This window comes from Theropithecus gelada, chromosome 13 (genome assembly GCF_003255815.1).
Source record: "Theropithecus gelada isolate Dixy chromosome 13, Tgel_1.0, whole genome shotgun sequence".
Lineage (NCBI taxonomy): Eukaryota > Metazoa > Chordata > Mammalia > Primates > Cercopithecidae > Theropithecus > Theropithecus gelada.
In genome coordinates, this window is record NC_037681.1 from 76,294,214 (window position 1) to 76,312,492 (window position 18,279).

Genomic DNA, 18,279 nt, shown 5'->3' on the forward strand with positions numbered 1-18,279 from the left:
TGACAGTTTGATGAAGTAGATGTAAAAAAAACAGCAGGACTGGTTCTGTTAGTAAAATGCTGTCACTGCACATGGTATTGTATCACAACAAAAGTTAGGCTCATTGAATCTAAATGTGAGCAATATGTGGGTGGGAAAATCACTACAACCTAGTCGTCTCACCCTTTACATAAGAACAAAAGAGTAGGACTTCTCACAATCATCTCATTCATAGAATATACACTGCTAATAAATAACTTCAAATGGGTAACTTCAGTTTTATCTCTATTAAAAATGTTGCTCCTTAAAACATTTTATACTTACACAAGGCCAGAAAAGTGTGCTTTGAATTCATCAAGACCAAGACTCTTCTTAGCAAGTCCTTGTTCATAATATAGTTTTTAATGTGATATGTGTGATGTTCCACACAAAATGTGAGTAACTCTAAAATTAAGGCAAGTAGCTGTGCTGTTTGATAATTATCTACAAAAGAAAGTAATCTCATGAAAATACTGAATATATCTAAATAAAGAATAAATAAAGCTTACATCCTATTTTATAACGAAATCTAAACTGTAATTCCTCCTTTTTTTTTTTTTTTTTTGAGACAAGGTCTCACTCTGTCATCCAGTTTGGAGTGTGGTGGCACGATTATGGCACATTGCAGCTTCCACCTCCCAGACTCAACTGTTCCTCCCACCTCAGCTGTCAGAGTAGCTGGAACTACAGATGTACACCACCATGCTAGCTAATTTTTTTTTTTCAATGTTTTGTAGAGATGGGGCCTCACTATGTTGTCCTGACTGGTCTCAAACTCCTGGCCCCAAGCAATCCTCCCACCTTAGCCTCCCATAGCGCTGGGATTACAAGTGTAAGCCCCTGCACCTGGCCCATTTCCTCCATTTTCATATCCATTAAAAAGGCTGTAGATTTTTACTTTTTCATTAGGCAGAAGCATATTATCAGTTTTACCTATTAGATAACTAAGACTCATATTTGCATAAAATATGAAATACAGAAAGAAGAGCAATAAAAATATATGAACATGATAATAATACCTTGATGGCATTGAGGAGTTCTTGGTAATGTTTCTGTAATAAATGCTATATTATTAATATTAATAAATCTATAAAAGGGCCCACCGTTAAAAAAAATACTTAAAACATTTTGCCTAAAGTGGCTCAAAGCAAATTTCTCAAGAAAAATTATATGCTTTTAGAAAAGACATTTTAAGAAAAGGATATTTTTGGCTGTTTGAATATCAAATGAAAAATATTACATCAAGATTCTTTTTTTTTTTTTCATACGGAGTCTTGCTCTGTCGCCCAGGCTGGAGTGCAGTGGTGCGATCTTGGCTCACAGCAAGCTCCACCTCCCGGCTTCACCCATTCTCTTGCCTTAGCCTCCTAAGCAGCTGGGACTACAGGCGCCCGCCACCACGCCCGGCTAATTTTTTTTGTGTTTTTAGTAGAGACGGGGTTTCACCAGGTTAGCCAGGATGGCCTCAATCTCCTGACCTCGTGATCCGCCCACCTCAGCCTCCCAAAGTGCTGGGATTACAGGCGTGAGCCACCACGCCCAGCCTAAGATTCTTAAGCATAATTTGATATAATTTCATATACACCTTTTTTTTTTGAGACAGAGTCTGGCTCTGTAGCCCAGGCTGGAGTGCAATGGCGCTATCTCGGCTCACTGCAAGCTCCGCCTCTCGGGTTCACGCCATTCTCCTGCCTCAGTCTCCCGAGTAGCTGGGACTACAGGCGCCCACCACCACTCCCGGCTAATTTTTTTTTTCTTTTTGTATTTTTAGTAGAGACGGGGTTTCACTGTGTTAGCCAGGTTAGTCTCAATCTCCTGACCTTGTGATCCGCCCGCCTTGGCCTCCCAAAGTGCTGGGATTACAGGCATGAGCCACTGAGCCCGGCCTATATACAACTTTTAAAATATCAACTCATGATATCCATAGAGAGGGACTTAATGAATAAACTTGCATTTTTCTTTTCCTGAGGCTTTGGTTTATACATCCATGAAATGATTTTGAACTGTTTCCTGAACATCAAATTTTAACTTATGTCAAGGGCTCATATGGACAATCATGCACCCCTATTATAAGTGCTTGAGACAAGGAAATATTTTCTTGTTGTTTGAGACAAAGTATCACTATGTCACCCAGGCTGGAGGGCACTGGTGCAATTTCGGCTCACTGCAGCCTCAACTTCCCAGACTCAAGTGATTCTGCCACCTCAGCCTCCCTAGTAGCTGGGACCACAGGGACATACCACCATGCCCAGTTTATTTTTTGTAGAGACGAGGTCTCACTATGTTGCCCAGGCTGGTCTCTAACTCCTGGGCTCAACCGATCCTCCCGCCTCGGCCTGCCAAAGTGCTGAGATTACAGGTGTGAGCCACCACGCTTGGCTAGACAAGGAAATATTAAGCTGTAAGGAAATTATAAAATCACAGTCTTACAGAATTTTTTAAAAAATGACATCATCTAGTACAACTATTTTATTTACTTGAGATTATATACATAAATATTTTGGGGAACTACAATGCTATTGGGAATAAATCAGCATTCTTTCTAATAACAGAATGACCATCACATATAAATACACAAAATAAAATTCTGATATTTCAAGGATTGTTTCTACTTAAAATGCAAGTAAAGAGTTTCACTTGCTCCAGACCAATTTCTATAACAGCCAGTACTACAGCCAAAATTTGAACTAGTCCCTCACCATTAAAGGCAATTCCTGGCCAGGTGCGGTGGCTCATGCCTGTAATCCCAGCACTTTGGGAGGCCAAGGTGGGTGGATCGCCTGAGGTCAGGAGTTTGAGACCAGTCTGGCCAACATGGTGAAACCCCGTCTCTACTAAAAATACAAAAAAAATTAGTTGGGCGTGGTGGCATGCACCTGTAATCCTAGCTACTTGGGAGGCTGAGGTGGGAGATTGCTTGAACCCAGGAGGTGGAGGCTGCAGTGAGCCGAAATCATGCCACTGCACTCTAGCCTGGGTGACAGAGTGAGACTCTGTCTCAAACAAACAAACAAAAAAAAGCAATTCTTTATTTCTCAATTCCCAAATTTTATTACAAAAGATTTTTTAACCTTGACCCTCAATGCTGTATGTGGAAATTAAATTGAAAAAAAAACAGGCCGGGCGCAGTGGCTCACACCTCTAATCCCAGCACTTTGGGAGGCCGAGGCAGGTAGATCACGAGGTCAGGAGATCAAGACCACCCTGGCTAACACGGTGAAACCCCATCTCTACTAAAAATACAAAGTTGGGAGGCTGAGGCAGAAGAATCGCTTGAACTTGGGAGGCGGAAGTTGCAGTGAGCCAAGATTGTGCCACTGCACTCCAGCCTGGGCGACAGAGTTAGACTCCATCTCAAAACAAAACAAACAAAAAAAAACCAAACAAAACAAAAAACAATGACCTACAGTGTTAAACAAATGTCTTGTCTTCATCTTTATAACTGGGACAAGAAATTACTCATATCTCTAAATAGTCCAATCTCTGAACAGCCTCCTTATTTGAAACTGGCTCCCCTTTGAGATTTGATGAGGCTGGCAGAAAAGGCATGGGACACTAGGTGTACACAGCACATGTCTTTATTAGTATCAAGCCCATACCTAGTATGCCTGTTCTAAATAGGAACAACTACTTTTTGACTCAGATTCATGAACAATAAGCATAAAGTGGTCATGAAAGTTAGTTGCAAAGTAACTGGTCTTAGTTACTACATTTCAAAAATAAGAACTAAATCCTCGACTTTCAGACAATGCCTTCTCATAACAACGTCAGAAAACAAGCTATACATTTTCAGGGAAAAAACAACAGAATTCCAACTAGTTTTCTATTTTTAATACTGGAGATAGTGGAATTTTTTCTTTACAATACAGACAAAAATAAATTTTTGGATTTTGTTTTTATGCCAAAATATGCTTTTCTTAGCCTTATATAAGTGCATTACACTTAAAGTAGAAAAAAAGTTTATAATTTGCATGTATTAGTAAAGTATGAATTTATACTTACCAGGGCAAATTGTGTTGTTTTTGTTTGATCCAACTATATTATCTAATAAAAAAATTAAAAATTAAAATCAAATACTTCAGTAATAATATCCCACCTTTCCCTAGTACTTTATAATATACAATGCATGACTTCAATCATAATCTCATTTTACCCTCAAAATAACCATTAAGACTTGGTTGCTTCAGCAAAATTATAACTATATCTGCAATCTTTTACAAAAGTGGATGTAGCTATAGAATTATTAAAAGACAACATAGCATATATATTCTGATAAAAAGTAAGATTACAACCAGGGATAAAACCAACATATCTTCTTTTACCTTCTCCTATTCATCATTCAACAATTAGGATATTTCTCTTCATCTCATTTTTGTTTTTTTATTTTTAATTTTTTAAAATAATATTTGCATTTGATCATCCATTATTCATCTCATTTTTAAAAACAGAAAATACAGGAATTTTTAAAACTCCAGAATAATAAATGTGTTTATGCTTTAAATTTAAAAAACAAAAAACTCAATTAAGTAGGCCATTATAAATAAGTTCCAATTTCTAGGCATACATTCTAGAGCACATCAAGGCACATGTGCATAGGGAAACACAAGAATGTAACTGGAGCATTATTTGTAATAGCAAAAAGCTAGAAACAAATGCACATTAGAGGCAGAATGGCTCTATTACAGCATACTCATAAGAGAGGATTACGTAGGAGTTAAAATTAAATAAGAACTCTATTTCAATATGAATTAGATCAATATGAACAGGTATCAATACGAACAGATCTCAAAAATAACACTGGATAAAAAATATGCAGAATAATACGTATGACAGACATTAAATTTATAGCAACTTTGAAAATATGAAAACTAATACCGTATATACACATCATAACAACATAAGTAAACACAGGAGTGATAAACTCCAAATTCAGCATACCTTGAGAGATGGAGGAAGAGGGGGTAGAATGGGAATGGGAATGTGAAGGGGTACATACGAAACTCCAACTATATCTGTAATGTTTTAAAAAAAAATCTGAAAAAAAATATGGCAAGTTAGTTTTGATAAAGCCAACAGGGAGTATATGAGTGTCTGTTATACTATTATCTATATATTTCTGTAAGCCGGAAGTGTTTTATTAAAATGAACATAAAAAATGCATTATTTTTATTTATATAAATGGAACCATTCTGCAAGAAAACCCTCTGTGATGTGCTTTTGTACCCATTCACCTTGATATTTTGGGGAATTATTCAGTTGATACATCAAAATTCAATTATTTTAACTGCTATATAGTATTCCATTATTTGAAAAAAACATATTTTATTCATTTTCCTACCACAAACAATGCAGCAACATTCTTGTACCTGTCATGCATATGCACAAACATTCCCTAGAGTATATACTCAGAAATGGAACTGATAGTATTACACAGGGTGTGCTCATGTTTCAACTTACTAGTTTCATAAAATTCTCCTAACTAACTTCCTTTTAAGTGACTCTTCAGGTTAACAAATATTTTCAGATAGTGGCTAATGTTCTATTATGCTCCACATATTTCTGATTTCACTAAGTTGTAAGCTTTTCAAAGTCCTTTGGTTACATTAGTATGTATTATGGTCATATGGTAACATATGAGATTAATGAAATCTCTGAGGTTGATGAAATCTCAGAGAACTGTAATATCTATGGCTAAGTTGAATATAGTAGAACTCAATTTAAAAACTGCCTCCAAATTAGATATATGCAAGTATGATTACCTAGAGGGATACACTAAAACCATAGTAGGATTCTACACTCAGACTCCTTCAAAAATATTTTTAGATTTTCACTCCATTTTAATAAACTGAAACAGAAATTGCAGCTGATGAATTACGGGTGCTGATTATATAAGAAAGAGAATATGGAAATGCAATTTTAAAAATACTAATGAAAAAGCCTTGCCCATATATATCAGCATATATTGGCATATGAATGTGTATTTGGAGACTAAGTTAAAATATTTATACTATTTGCTCCTACTCATTCTAGATATCAACTCTCACAAATTTGGGGACAATGCTTTCTTTTGATAAGTGTCTACATCTCACTTCCTTAGTGTGTAATACTGTTTGCCACATTTTCTTTTTTTGTTTTCCGCCAGTGGTCTACACATTCAGAGAAACTTCTGTAGTAACAAACTATAGAAATGGCCCCTGAAAGAATAGTCACTTCCATAACCCTAAGAAACAAGAAAATCGTAATTTTATATTGCAGTTTAAGTTTTTCAGTCATAATTTCCCTGTCATATAAAGTTTCAAGTAAATTGCCTGTTAGTTTAATATTTATCTCATCCTTCTTTAAAAACAGAAATCATAGCAGATAAATAAGAGATCCTACCCTTTTCACATTTGTCTTCTGAAGTATTGGTCAAAAGTGGTGCTGTGAGAACATGCATACAATGGTTGTAGAAGAAATTTAGAAATTCACTTTTTTCAGTTTTCTGAAACAGAATTTTTAAAAGAATACTGTTACTTTTGTAAATAAAAAACATCTTCAAGATTAGCAGTACATACCTTTTCCAGAACCAAAACAAAACAAAAAGAATTAGCAGTACAGATCATATATAAGCAGATACTTTAAGATACTATGAAAAAAATCAAACACATAGTTATATATTGTGAAAGAACCAAAAACTAACTATATTCACTTTAATCTTATTTCTGTGGAACTGAAAATTAAGTCTACTTCATATTCTATACTAAGTAAAACTGAAGGCAAGATAAAGATCAGATAGCATCACAAAATGTTTTTCTGAGGAAAATTATTCAAAATAATTTTTTCCAAAAGATGCCTGTGATATGAATATGAAATTCAATGAAGAACCAATCTATTGTACAACATATATAATAACATATTACTAACAATTTATTACACTTGCAAACTGCTAAGAGAGTAGATTTTAAGTGTTCTCAACACAAATAGAAAACATATAAAACACACACAAAATAAATAACATGTAAGTCAGAACAGCATACACCATAATCACTATGGATCCCATTTGTCTCTCTCTCTTTGCAGTGTATTGAGTTTTTCCCAAGAATGTAACAAAGAGAGAAAATTCTCTCAACTTTAAAAATAACATTCAAATGTGGGGAAAAGGCACATATGAATCTGTTTTGGAAGAATAAAAATTTTTAGAAAGAAAAAGAACCAATTAAGCCCATGTAATGGCAACTTAACTACTTAAAATTTGGAACCCCAGATTTCACCAACTCTATCCAAATTTTAAAAACCACTGAATAACGTTATCAAGCCACTAGATGAAAAGACAAAATTAAATCAATTTTTAGCATTTTAAAATTTTATAATTTGAAAATTTGGAAAATAATGTCTATGGATTTTGCCACTATTTTTTACACAATTGGGCATACAAATTTGTAATGATTTAAAAACAATGTACATATTCTCTAAATATGAAGGAAATTTGATAAAGAAAATATCCCTCCATATTGAGAGAATGACTATTAATATTCTGGAGTATCTAATCCTTAAGTATTAAGGACTTACTCCTTAAATCTTTTTAAATGTCTTATGTAATTGAGATCATTCAGTATAAATTTTTCCTTTTTTATTGTGATAAAATCACACAACATAAAACTTGCTATTTAAAAATTTATTGGTCAGGCGCAGCGGCTCACACCTGTAATCCCAGCACTCTGGGAGGCCCAGGTGGGTGGATCATCTGAGGGCAGGGGTTCAAGACCAGCCTGACCAACATGGTGAAACCGCATCTCTACTAAAAATACAAAAATTAACCGGGTGTGGTGGCATGCATCTGTAGTCCCAGCTACTCGGGAGGCTGAGAAAGGAGAATTATTTGAACCAAAGAGGCAGAGGTTGCAGTGAGCCAAGATTGCGCCACTGCACTCCAGCCTGGCGACAGAGTGAGACTCCATCTCAAAATAATAATAATAATAATTTTATCATTTTTAAGTGTACAGTTTAGTAGTGTTAAGTATATTCACACTGTTGTGTATTAAATTTTAAGAAATTAACACATAGAGGCCAAGGGCCATAAATGGAATTCTTAACATTTTACTAAGATTTTAATAGATTACAATTTTGTATTTTACCACAAATGAATTGCTGTAAGAATCCACTGCTACTTAAATACCAACTGGACAAATACTTAAAATACTTGTTTCTCAAAATTTTATTACAAAGCCACCTAAAACTGACTAGGTCAAAACATTTTTATCTCAGAATAATTTCTTACATTAGTTGTAGCCAGCATGTTCTCTGGATCAATCAGAGTACGAAGAAGTCCCATTAACTGAACAGCGCCTCCTAGCTCAGGATCAGTATCACAGATCATTTGTTCAATTACCACATTAATAAGAAGAATATCCTGGTGGCAAAACAAAACAAAAGAAAACAAAACAAAACATGTTTCCATTAGACCTGGTATAGATCTAAGACAAAAACACCAACTGAAAGAGCAAAGTGAGAATTATATAGAGAAAAAAACAAAGAATGGAATAGCTTATTTAAACTTTTATTCCTACTGCTTTTGAAGGTTCTATAAAATACTACACTAGAGTGAAAAAAATGCCACTCCAGAAAAAAAAAAAAAAAAAAAAAGAAGAAGAAAAAAAAAAACCCCACAAAAGCAGAGCATGCTGCAACTTATAGGAAGTGGAAAACAATTCTTTAGCAGTAACTCTTATTCATTTTGAGTTTCAGATTCAGGCATAAATTTAGAGGTTGACTAAACAAACAAGATCATGTGACCCTAAGACATAAATTATCTCAGCCTCTAACTAGTAAATCCTTCCTAGCAAAAAAAAAAAAAAAAGAAAAAAACAGAAAAAATGACCAAAAATAACCCAGTACACAACTCTTCATGCAAGAAGACACTGTGTTATATAACAATCTAATATCAGCTAGATTTGCTACATTAGTAACATGCTCTTGGGTTTTATTTATTTATTTATTCATTTATTTATTTATTGAAACGGAGTCTTATTCTCTTGCCCAGGCTGGAGTGCAGTGGGGCAATCTGGGCTCAGTGCAACCTCACAAACGAGTCTCCTGCCTCAGCCTCTTGAGTAGCTGGGATTAAAGGCGTGAGCCACCATGCCTGACTAATTTTTGTATTTTTAGTAGAGACTGTCCGTCCGGATTCTAAGCTGCCATCTCTATTTTCTGATTGGGAAATATAAATAAAATGAGATGTTTACATTTGTTTCATTGATTCTAAAACAGATTTCTTAAAAATTTTAACCTCTTAATTAAGATACATTTTGTAATTGATGGCATTGGACAGTCACTATCAGCCAAGTGGTAATCATGACAAAATTACATAAAAATCTTTTACTGACACTGTCTTGTAAGATCAAGGAAATATTAGCATCTGCATATCTTAGGTTTGATGGATACAGTAAATAAGAGGAGAAAAGAAGAAATGGCAAGAGCAAGAATATTTTGAACCAGAGTAAAAATAACTGGTGGATGTTGTGAAAACATTTCCAGTTTGCTTAATACAAACACACAAGAATTTAATAAAAAGTCCATTAATTGGCTGGGTGCAATGGCCCACGTCTATAATTCCAGCCATCTGAGAGGCTGAGGTGGGAGGATTGCCTGAGGTCAGGAGTTCGAGAGCAGCCTGGCCAACATGGTGAAACCTCATCTCTACTAAAAATATTAAAAAATTATCTGGGTGTGGTGGTGGGTACCTGTAAACCCAGCTACTTGGGAGGCTGAGGCAGGGAGAATTGCTTGAACTCAGGAGGCAGAGATTGCAGTGAGCCAAGATCGTACCACTGCACTTCAGCCTGGGTGACAGAGCAGGACTCTGTCTTAAAAACAACCACTAACATAATTTGCTTTACAGCAACTTTAATGAATGCTTCTAAGTACGTGTGTGTGTGTGTAAGTAATACACCTGGTCCTCTGCAACTGTAGGTTCCATACTCATGGATTCAACCAAGTAAGGATGAAAAATACTTGGGAAAGGAAAAAAAAAAAAAAGAATGGTTGTATCCATACCGAAACATGTACAGATTTTTTCTTTTATTACTATTGTTATTATTCTCTAAACAATGTTTATTCTCTCAACAATATAGTATAACAACTATTTACATAGCATTTGCATTGTATCAGGTATTATAATCTAAAGTATAAGGGAAGATGTGCATAGGTTATATGCAAATTTTATGCCATTTTATATAACGGACTTGAGCATAAGTGGAGTTAGGTATCCTAGTGTCCCAGTGGGAGGGGAAGGTGGTTTCCTGGAACCCATCCCCCACAGATACTGAGGGATGACTATATATAACATATATATACACATACATATATAAAAACCAATACTTCTTTCAACTCATTCTGATTTGAAGAGCGCAACTATAAGTAGCTCCTCAAGTTCTACAGAACGTAAAGGTCCAAATTCTTAAGTCTGTGGAATGACAAACAGCCTGGACAGAAAAAAATGAAAACTCAATCGTTTTGTTTTGTTTTGTTTGAGCAGGATCTTGCTATGTTGTCCATGCTGGTGTTGAACTCCTAGGCTCAAGAGATCCTCCCACCTCATCCTGCCAAGTAGCTGAGATTACAGGCATGCACCACCAGCACATCTGGCACATTCTTTTTTAAAAGTTGGGGGGATTTCCTGATATGACACACTGAAGGAAATGATACTTCTATGCCATTTCTGCCACAAAGAAGTAACTAGAATCTATCTAATTGTGAGGAAACAACAGACCAACCAAAGTTGTTGGATAACAGATCAGAAACTTTTTGTTTTTGTCTTGGTTAAAATGGACATTACTAAGACAATGAATAAAATATGAATGAGTACTGTAGTTAGATGATAGTATTATAAAAATCTTAATATCATGATTTTGATAATTATACTGTGGTAATGTAAGAGTTTTTAGTTGGTGACAGTGAAGTAACTAGGGGTAAAGGGACAGTTTGTCATCATTTCTGCACCTTATTCCTCAATGGTTCAGAAAGAAAATAATACCCATGTATGCATATGTATTTATACAAATGCAAGCATAGAAAGAATGACAAAACAAATGACAGAAAAAATATTAACAATTGGGCCGGGTGCGGTGGCTCACGCCTGTAATCCCAGCACTTTGGGAGGCCGAGGAGGGCGGATCCCAAGGTCAGGAGTTCGAGACTAGCCTGACCAACATGATGAAACGCCATCTCTACTAAAAATACAAAAATTAGCCGGGCGAGGTGATGCGCACCTGTAATCCCAGCTACTCAGGAGGCTGAGGCAGGAGAATCGCTTGAACCAAGGAGGCGGACGTTGCAGTGTGCCGAGATCGCGCTACTGCACTCCAGCCTGGGTGACAGAGTGAAGACTCCATCTCAAAAAAAAAAAAAAAAAAACCAAAACACACAACTGGGGAATTTATGTGACGGGTATCTGGGAGTTCGTTTTATTATTATTGTGACTTGGAGAAATTTTAAGAAATAAAATGTGACCTAATGCAAAATACTGAAAGGTCAATCTATAGAGATTAACTTATGTATTTCCTAACTTCTTTTTATGATAAATCTCAGATATATAAAGAACTAGAGAGGACAATACAATAAATCCCATGTATCCATCCCAGCTTCAACAATTATTAATTCACAACCAATCTTGTTTAATACACTAACTTATCTCTACACTACAGAATTTAGTTTGAAGCAAATTCCATATAAATATGTCAGCATAAATGTTTAAAATATAAGGATTCTTTTAAAATAACACAAATGTTATTATCATATCTAAAAAATTAACATGAGATTTTATTCTTAAATGAGAAAACACCTAACAAATCCAGTCAGGTTCTCTCAGTTTTACTGAATGTTTCAAAGGCCATTAATATAAAAATATATGCAATCTGTGGCATAACAAAAAGACGACATTATTGCTAAATTTACTCTTTCTGCTTGGATAGAAACAATGACTATAGTAAAATATGTTAATATTTCTTTTTATCTTAATACATATTTAAATATTGTAACCCATGTTGCCATAATCAAATCTGCTCCATAATACTTTACCAAAAGGAAATGTTTGAATGCTGAGCATTTATTTTAAAAGGGCACTAAAATATCAACTGCCACTGAATATACAGATAAGTCATTTTCTGTTTCCTTCCTAAAGGTCACCACCAGCCCAGTATAGAATTCAGCATGTAGAAGACTTAATTGGGGTTTTTTTTTGTAATTAGATTTATGTTCTCTTGTGGACTAAATTATTTTGAGGCAACACAGTTTTAAAATTATAAAATTGTTAGCTCTCAGAAAATTCAGGAAAATGAAACCCCCTGAAGGTTGTTATAAGAAAAAAAAACACCGAGAAAGGAACTTTTCATAGTGAAAAAATCAATCGCTGCTTTTCTAAGTCTTATGCATCAATTAAACAAGAAATATTTCTAATTAAAACAGGAACCAAAGCTTGAAGAGTTAAGAATTCTGAAGTTAACAGTTTACTATGATCATGGTCTGAGATTGATTCATGGTCATTTTATGATAAATGCCTTTAATCACACACATCACTGAAGATGGAGCAATGGGAGTGTTAAATTTCAAAGTTATCTTTTGTAAAGGGTGGCATTAAGATAAACCAATGAGATTATAAAATTATTAATAAAGTAGGCATTTCTTTTTAAAGTCAGAATTAGCATTGTTTGATTTTTAAAATATATAGAGAGAACACAAAATATTACTTCTCTACTGACTATACTGCATTAGCCCAAGTTGATTCTAAAATAAAATCACTTTAAAAAACATTGAAAATAACTAACAAATATAGAAAGCATAAAGCTAAGGACACATTACAAGATTAAACACAAAACACATAAAACAACTATAATTTAATTCAATGGTAACTCATGTAAGCATCAAATTAAAATTGGGAATCAAAAACTTTCCTTAAGAAGAGGATCAGACATGGTGGCTCATGCCTGTAATCCCAGCACTTTGGGGGGCTGAGACGGGTGGATCACCTGAGGTCAGGAGTTCGAGACCACCCTGAACAACATGGTGAAACCTTGTCTCTACCAAAAATACACAATTAGGCAGGCGTGGCGGTGCACAGAGGTTACAGTGAGCCAAGAATGCGCCATTGCACTCCAGCCTGAGCAACAAGAGTGAACCTCTGTCTCAAACAAACAAAAAGGAAGACAATTATAGTTACCTCCTACTTAAAACTAAGGCATTTTTAATGTAAAAAAAAAAGTACTTTAAATTATAGCTCTACGTTCATTTTGTCCTTAAAATAGCTTAAGGGGAAAATTTAAATATATCAGTAGTGGGAAAACACAATATTGGTCTCATTATTAAACTTTCTTTTTTAATTTCTTTTATTTCCACAGGTAGTTGGGGAACAGGTGGTGTTTGGTTACATGAATAAGTTATTTGGTGGCGATTTGTGAGATTTTGGTGCACCCATCACCCAAGCAGTATACACTGCACCCTATTTGTAGCTTTTTATCCTTCACCCCCTTCCCACCCTTTCCCTGAGTCCCCAAAGTCCACTGTGTCATTCTTATGCCTTTGCATCCTCATAGCTTAGCTCCCACTTGTAAGTTGAGAACATATGATGTTTGGTTTTCTATTCCTGAATTACTTCACTTAGAAAAATAGTCTCTAATCTCATCCAGTCATTATTAAACTTTAATTCCTACTTAAAACATATTCTTTGAACAAACAAAAGCAACTTTTTAGGTATCCTAGGTAAGTACCTGACCTGTAAATCTCCTAAGGCTTGAAATTACATTTTATTAACACTTGAAATTTAAGACCAATATTTACAAATCTGATTCTATTATAACCTGTTTATCTCAATACTGGTTTGAATATCTGGGTTTTTTTGTTTGTTTGTTTTTTGTTTTTTTTTTAACAATAAACAAAATCAGTTGCCACATATTCTAATTTGGCCAAAGTCACAACTAGTCAGAAATCTAATATTTTATTTCCAAGAAAGATTAAGATTATGTTATGTTTTTTCTCTCAATAGTTTGCAAACACCCCTTACTCTACAGGTAATTCACATAGAACCACAGCATTATTACTTACGTCATCACTCTGCTGAGCTTCTTGCATTACAAACTCTCGGACCATAGATGGACTAAATTCTACTAGATAAGAAAATATATCTGTAGCAGCTGATCTGACTTGCAAATCATCCATGCCCTGATAAAAGGAAAACTAGGTTACTTAAGAGACTGTTAACAAAAGTTATTCTCACATTTCTTTTTTCTTTCCCAAATCCATACACTAGCTCTCAACTTTTTGGATTAAGATGTTTTACTGCAATCAATGCAATATGCATAACCTCGCCAGTACGGTCTTCCTTTCTTTTATAAATATTAAAACTTTTAGACAATTCAATGATCAGTTTCTGCAGATTTTTACCACTGCAAATAAATATTCAGAGATTTTAAATATAAGAATTGGCACAGGATTATAAGGCAATGCTTTACAAATGCTGTAAAATATATGGGAAGGGGTTTTATTTAAATATATGTAAAAATTTGAATAATGTCTCCTAGCCAAGACTTCAAAGTCTTCCAGAATCTGCCTTTTGTCCTGAATTTGCCAAGGTTACCCTTAGTAACTGTTTCTATTTTCTGTGACTCACCTAATAGAGCATGCTTTTGAAAACTCTTTTTGGGCATTTCTACCCTTTTGTGCAACTTAGTTTTCTAAAGTAGTAACCCTAAATACTTTTCCCCTCCAACACATGAAGAGTATGTGACTTATAAGTTACAAAATCTTGAGGTGATTCTGAAAACACTCCCCAACCCAGCAGTTCTCAAAAGTGTGGTCCAGGGAATCCTGGTGAGAGGGGTCTAACATCCTTTTAGGAAGTATACAAGATTAAGACTATTTCATAATAATAAATAATACTAAGCCTTTGTCATTTTCACTCTCATTCAATCACAAGTACAGTGGGGTTTTCCAGAGGCTGCGTGACATATTATATCACCACAAATTAAATGTAGAAGCTGCTTTGTGAATCTAGACACCTTCTATAAAGCAAGGTATTAGAGAGATTAGCAGAAAAAAAAAAAAAGTAAAAAATGGTACTCTTTTCACTAAATTTTTTGTTTTGAAAAAATTATTTTTTCATAAAAGTTATATTGATTTCAATCTCAAGAAAATGTGGTGAAAAAAGTTCTATTATTTTTGTTAACATATAATGGGTTATCATTTTTAAACGAATACTTTAAAAATTTGTTTTAATTTTCCATAAAGTAAATACCAATGGGTAAAACTCATATAAACAAAAGTCTAAGAATTATGCCCTAACCCTGTGTTGCAGCATGAATCCCCTTGTTTCAGTCTGTCCTCATTCCACTCACTGATCTAAAAACAAAAGATACTTTACTGGCTTCTATGAAACACAATACTGTTACAGAAAAGAACATTCTTGCAAAAACGTGGGTTTTTTTACTCACTTGAAAGCATACTATACGCAAGTGATTACATACTGATATTTAAAATTAAATAAAAATCTGAAACTGAAGATATTCTTGTAGTAATTCAATATAAGATAGCTAAACTATAGAACTGAATATACATTATTATAATATATAGTTTCTTATCCATAATATAAGTCTATTACAAATTTACAACTTCAAAAACATGAAAAGAAACGGCATAATTACCATTACAATTTCAAGAGCAGGAAGAATTCCTAATTTTGCCAATGTTTTGAAAAATGCATCCCTGTTTTGAGGTTGTAATGTCTGAGAAAACGCACAAAATTCCTTGAAAAAATTAACCTGTAATGTTAGAAATTTTAGTGAGACGTTGATAAACATAAACTTGGGGCACACTATAGTAATAATCTACCATGGTGTGGTATTCACCCTTCTGAAGGATCTCATCTTTTTTGGAGTTTCCTGGCTCCTCAAAACTACATTAAAAACAAACTAAAAATTAGCACCCCATTAAAAGTAAAACTTGCATTACTGGACGCTGTTAAGCAGAAAGAGAAATCCACCAATAAAAGGTAAATGTAAGCTGGCTTTCTGAAAGATGCATCATAAGCTGCTTTTTTCTTTTTTTTTCCAGTGAATAGCAGTGTTTGACAACACATCTTTCTAAGTGAACCTTTGAAATATGTTATTAGAACATTTTTCTTACTCCATTGGGACCTTATAGGTCAACAGAGATATTTGGTGATAAAAGGCAAATGAGAGTATGCATACTTTGTTTAGGATGCTGGATTTGCCTATTGATCTATTAGTACGCAAAAATGCAAGATATACTTTTAGTGGGGTGCTAATTTTTAATATGTTTTTAAATATCAGTTGTGAGGCACCAGGCTACTCTGAAAAGATGACATCTGGCGGGGCATAGTGGCTCGCACCTGTAATCCCAACACTTTGGGAGGCTGAGGCAGGTGGATCACTTGATTCCAGGGGTTTGAGACCAGCCTGACCAACAGGTGAAACTCTGTCTCTACTAAAAATACAAAAATTAGCTGGGCATGGTGGCACGTGCCTGTAATCACAGCTACTCGGGAGGCTGAGGCACGAGAATCACTTGAACCCAGGTGGCAGAGGTTGCAGTGAGTTGAAATCGTGCCACTGCACTCCAGCCTGGGCAAAAGAGCAAGACTCTTTTTCAAAAAGAAAAAATAAAAAAAGATGAGATCTTTCAGAAGGTTAACATTGACCAATTAACTCTTTAAAGACATTCAGTGCAAATATGCCAGGTAAGAAATTTGTTTTGAATTATGAACACATATTTTCACAGAAACCATCCTGTAACTCAACTCTAGCTGGGTCCCCAGTAATCTCCCAAAAACATAATACTGGTTTAAGGACTGAAATGTACATCAAAGCTTCCCTAGTCTAACACACCACTATTACAATTGAGAAAACTAAGTAGGTTACTAGTAAGTAACTACACTAAAGATGACTTACAGGTTTTAAATCAGCCATCTTTCATTATTTTGTGAAATCCCAATAAATAAAAATCTGAAACTGAAGATATTATTTTAGTAATTCAATATCAGATAGCTAAATTATAGAACTGAATATGCATTACTATAATATATACTTTCCCTTCTCATCTCATTATATTTGAAAAAAAAGTCAAACATCTGGCAAACGGCAATCACTATTCTCTTCCTCAAAATGGTTTATATCTCAAAGAAAATGCTTATAATAAAAAACAAAAAATTTCCAAAGAACCAAATTATTTACATCATTTATTCAGGAAGCATTTTCCTTATCTCTTGTTTAAAAAGAAAAGCATCGTGGCTGGGCGCAGTGGCTCATGCCTGTAATCCCAGCACTTTGGGAGGCTGAGGCGGGCGGATCACCTCAGGTCAGGAGTTCGAGACCAACCTGACCAACATGGAGAAACTCCGTCTCTACTAAAAATACAAAATTAGCTGGGCGTGGTGACGCATGTCTGTAATCCCGGCTACTCGGGAAGCTGAGGCAGGAGAATCGCTTGAACCTGGGAGGCAGAGGTTGCGGTCAGCCGAGATCGCACCATTGCACTCCAGCCTGGGCAACAAGAGCGAAACTCCGTCTCAAAAAAAAAAAAAAAAAAAGAAAAAAGAAGCATCGCTATAATGTAAACTTCTGCAACTATAAAAACGTTTGAGTTTTGTAGTTGTGTTCTAACATAAGGCACTTATCTGGTTTGGGGATTTATAAGGCATACAATGGTGGGGGGTGATACATCAGAGCATCCTAAGAATTTTCTAAAATATACAAATTCTAGAAACAAACAAATTTTAGAAACTCTGAATAATCATTTTGTAGTTCAATTTAAATACACACTTTTCATCTCTTACTAATCCAATTACAAAAAATTGTCTCAAGTTAGCAAATTCAAGATTAAAAGCTGTACATGTCAAAAGAATAAGTGCTCTATAAGAGTTTGAATTTCATAACTTACCAATTCACGCCGTTTATCATCATCTGTAGCCTCATCTGTTAATTGTGCAAAAACTTCAGACAAAAACTTCTCATCTTCCTGCATGAAAAAAATAATTACTATGAAATATTAACAAAAAGATAAGGTTATACTCATTTATATGACTTACACAAATTATAAAAAATAGCTGACAAGTAGCATTTTCATTATGAAACCTAATATTCTGGGGTATATTTGTGTGTTAAAATTTTGTAAAATTTGACTACACCATTCAATTCTTGTTATAAATACATCAATATCTACTTTAACTAAAAATCTCAACTACAAATAACTCTTTGGAAACCAAAAATATTTGTTCTA

The 18,279-nt window shown here is 34.7% G+C and overlaps 1 protein-coding gene across 3 annotated transcripts in view; it reads right to left on the reverse strand.

Annotated features, from left to right (window-relative positions):
* Window positions 1-18,279, reverse strand: part of PPP4R3B (protein phosphatase 4 regulatory subunit 3B) — a 71,864-nt gene that overhangs the window by 24,524 nt on the left and 29,061 nt on the right. The window contains exons 5-12 of one of the 3 annotated variants that reach the window (XM_025353650.1): window positions 17,941-18,018; window positions 15,687-15,803; window positions 14,092-14,208; window positions 8,276-8,407; window positions 6,397-6,499; window positions 4,957-5,052; window positions 4,021-4,062; window positions 304-462 (exon numbers count right to left, since the gene is read on the reverse strand). In XM_025353650.1, the coding sequence (XP_025209435.1) occupies window positions 304-462; window positions 4,021-4,062; window positions 4,957-5,052; window positions 6,397-6,499; window positions 8,276-8,407; window positions 14,092-14,208; window positions 15,687-15,803; window positions 17,941-18,018 (844 nt within the window). The remainder of the gene's footprint in view (window positions 1-303; window positions 463-4,020; window positions 4,063-4,956; window positions 5,053-6,396; window positions 6,500-8,275; window positions 8,408-14,091; window positions 14,209-15,686; window positions 15,804-17,940; window positions 18,019-18,279) is intronic. The other 2 variants (XM_025353652.1, XM_025353653.1) reach the window with 2 other exon arrangements.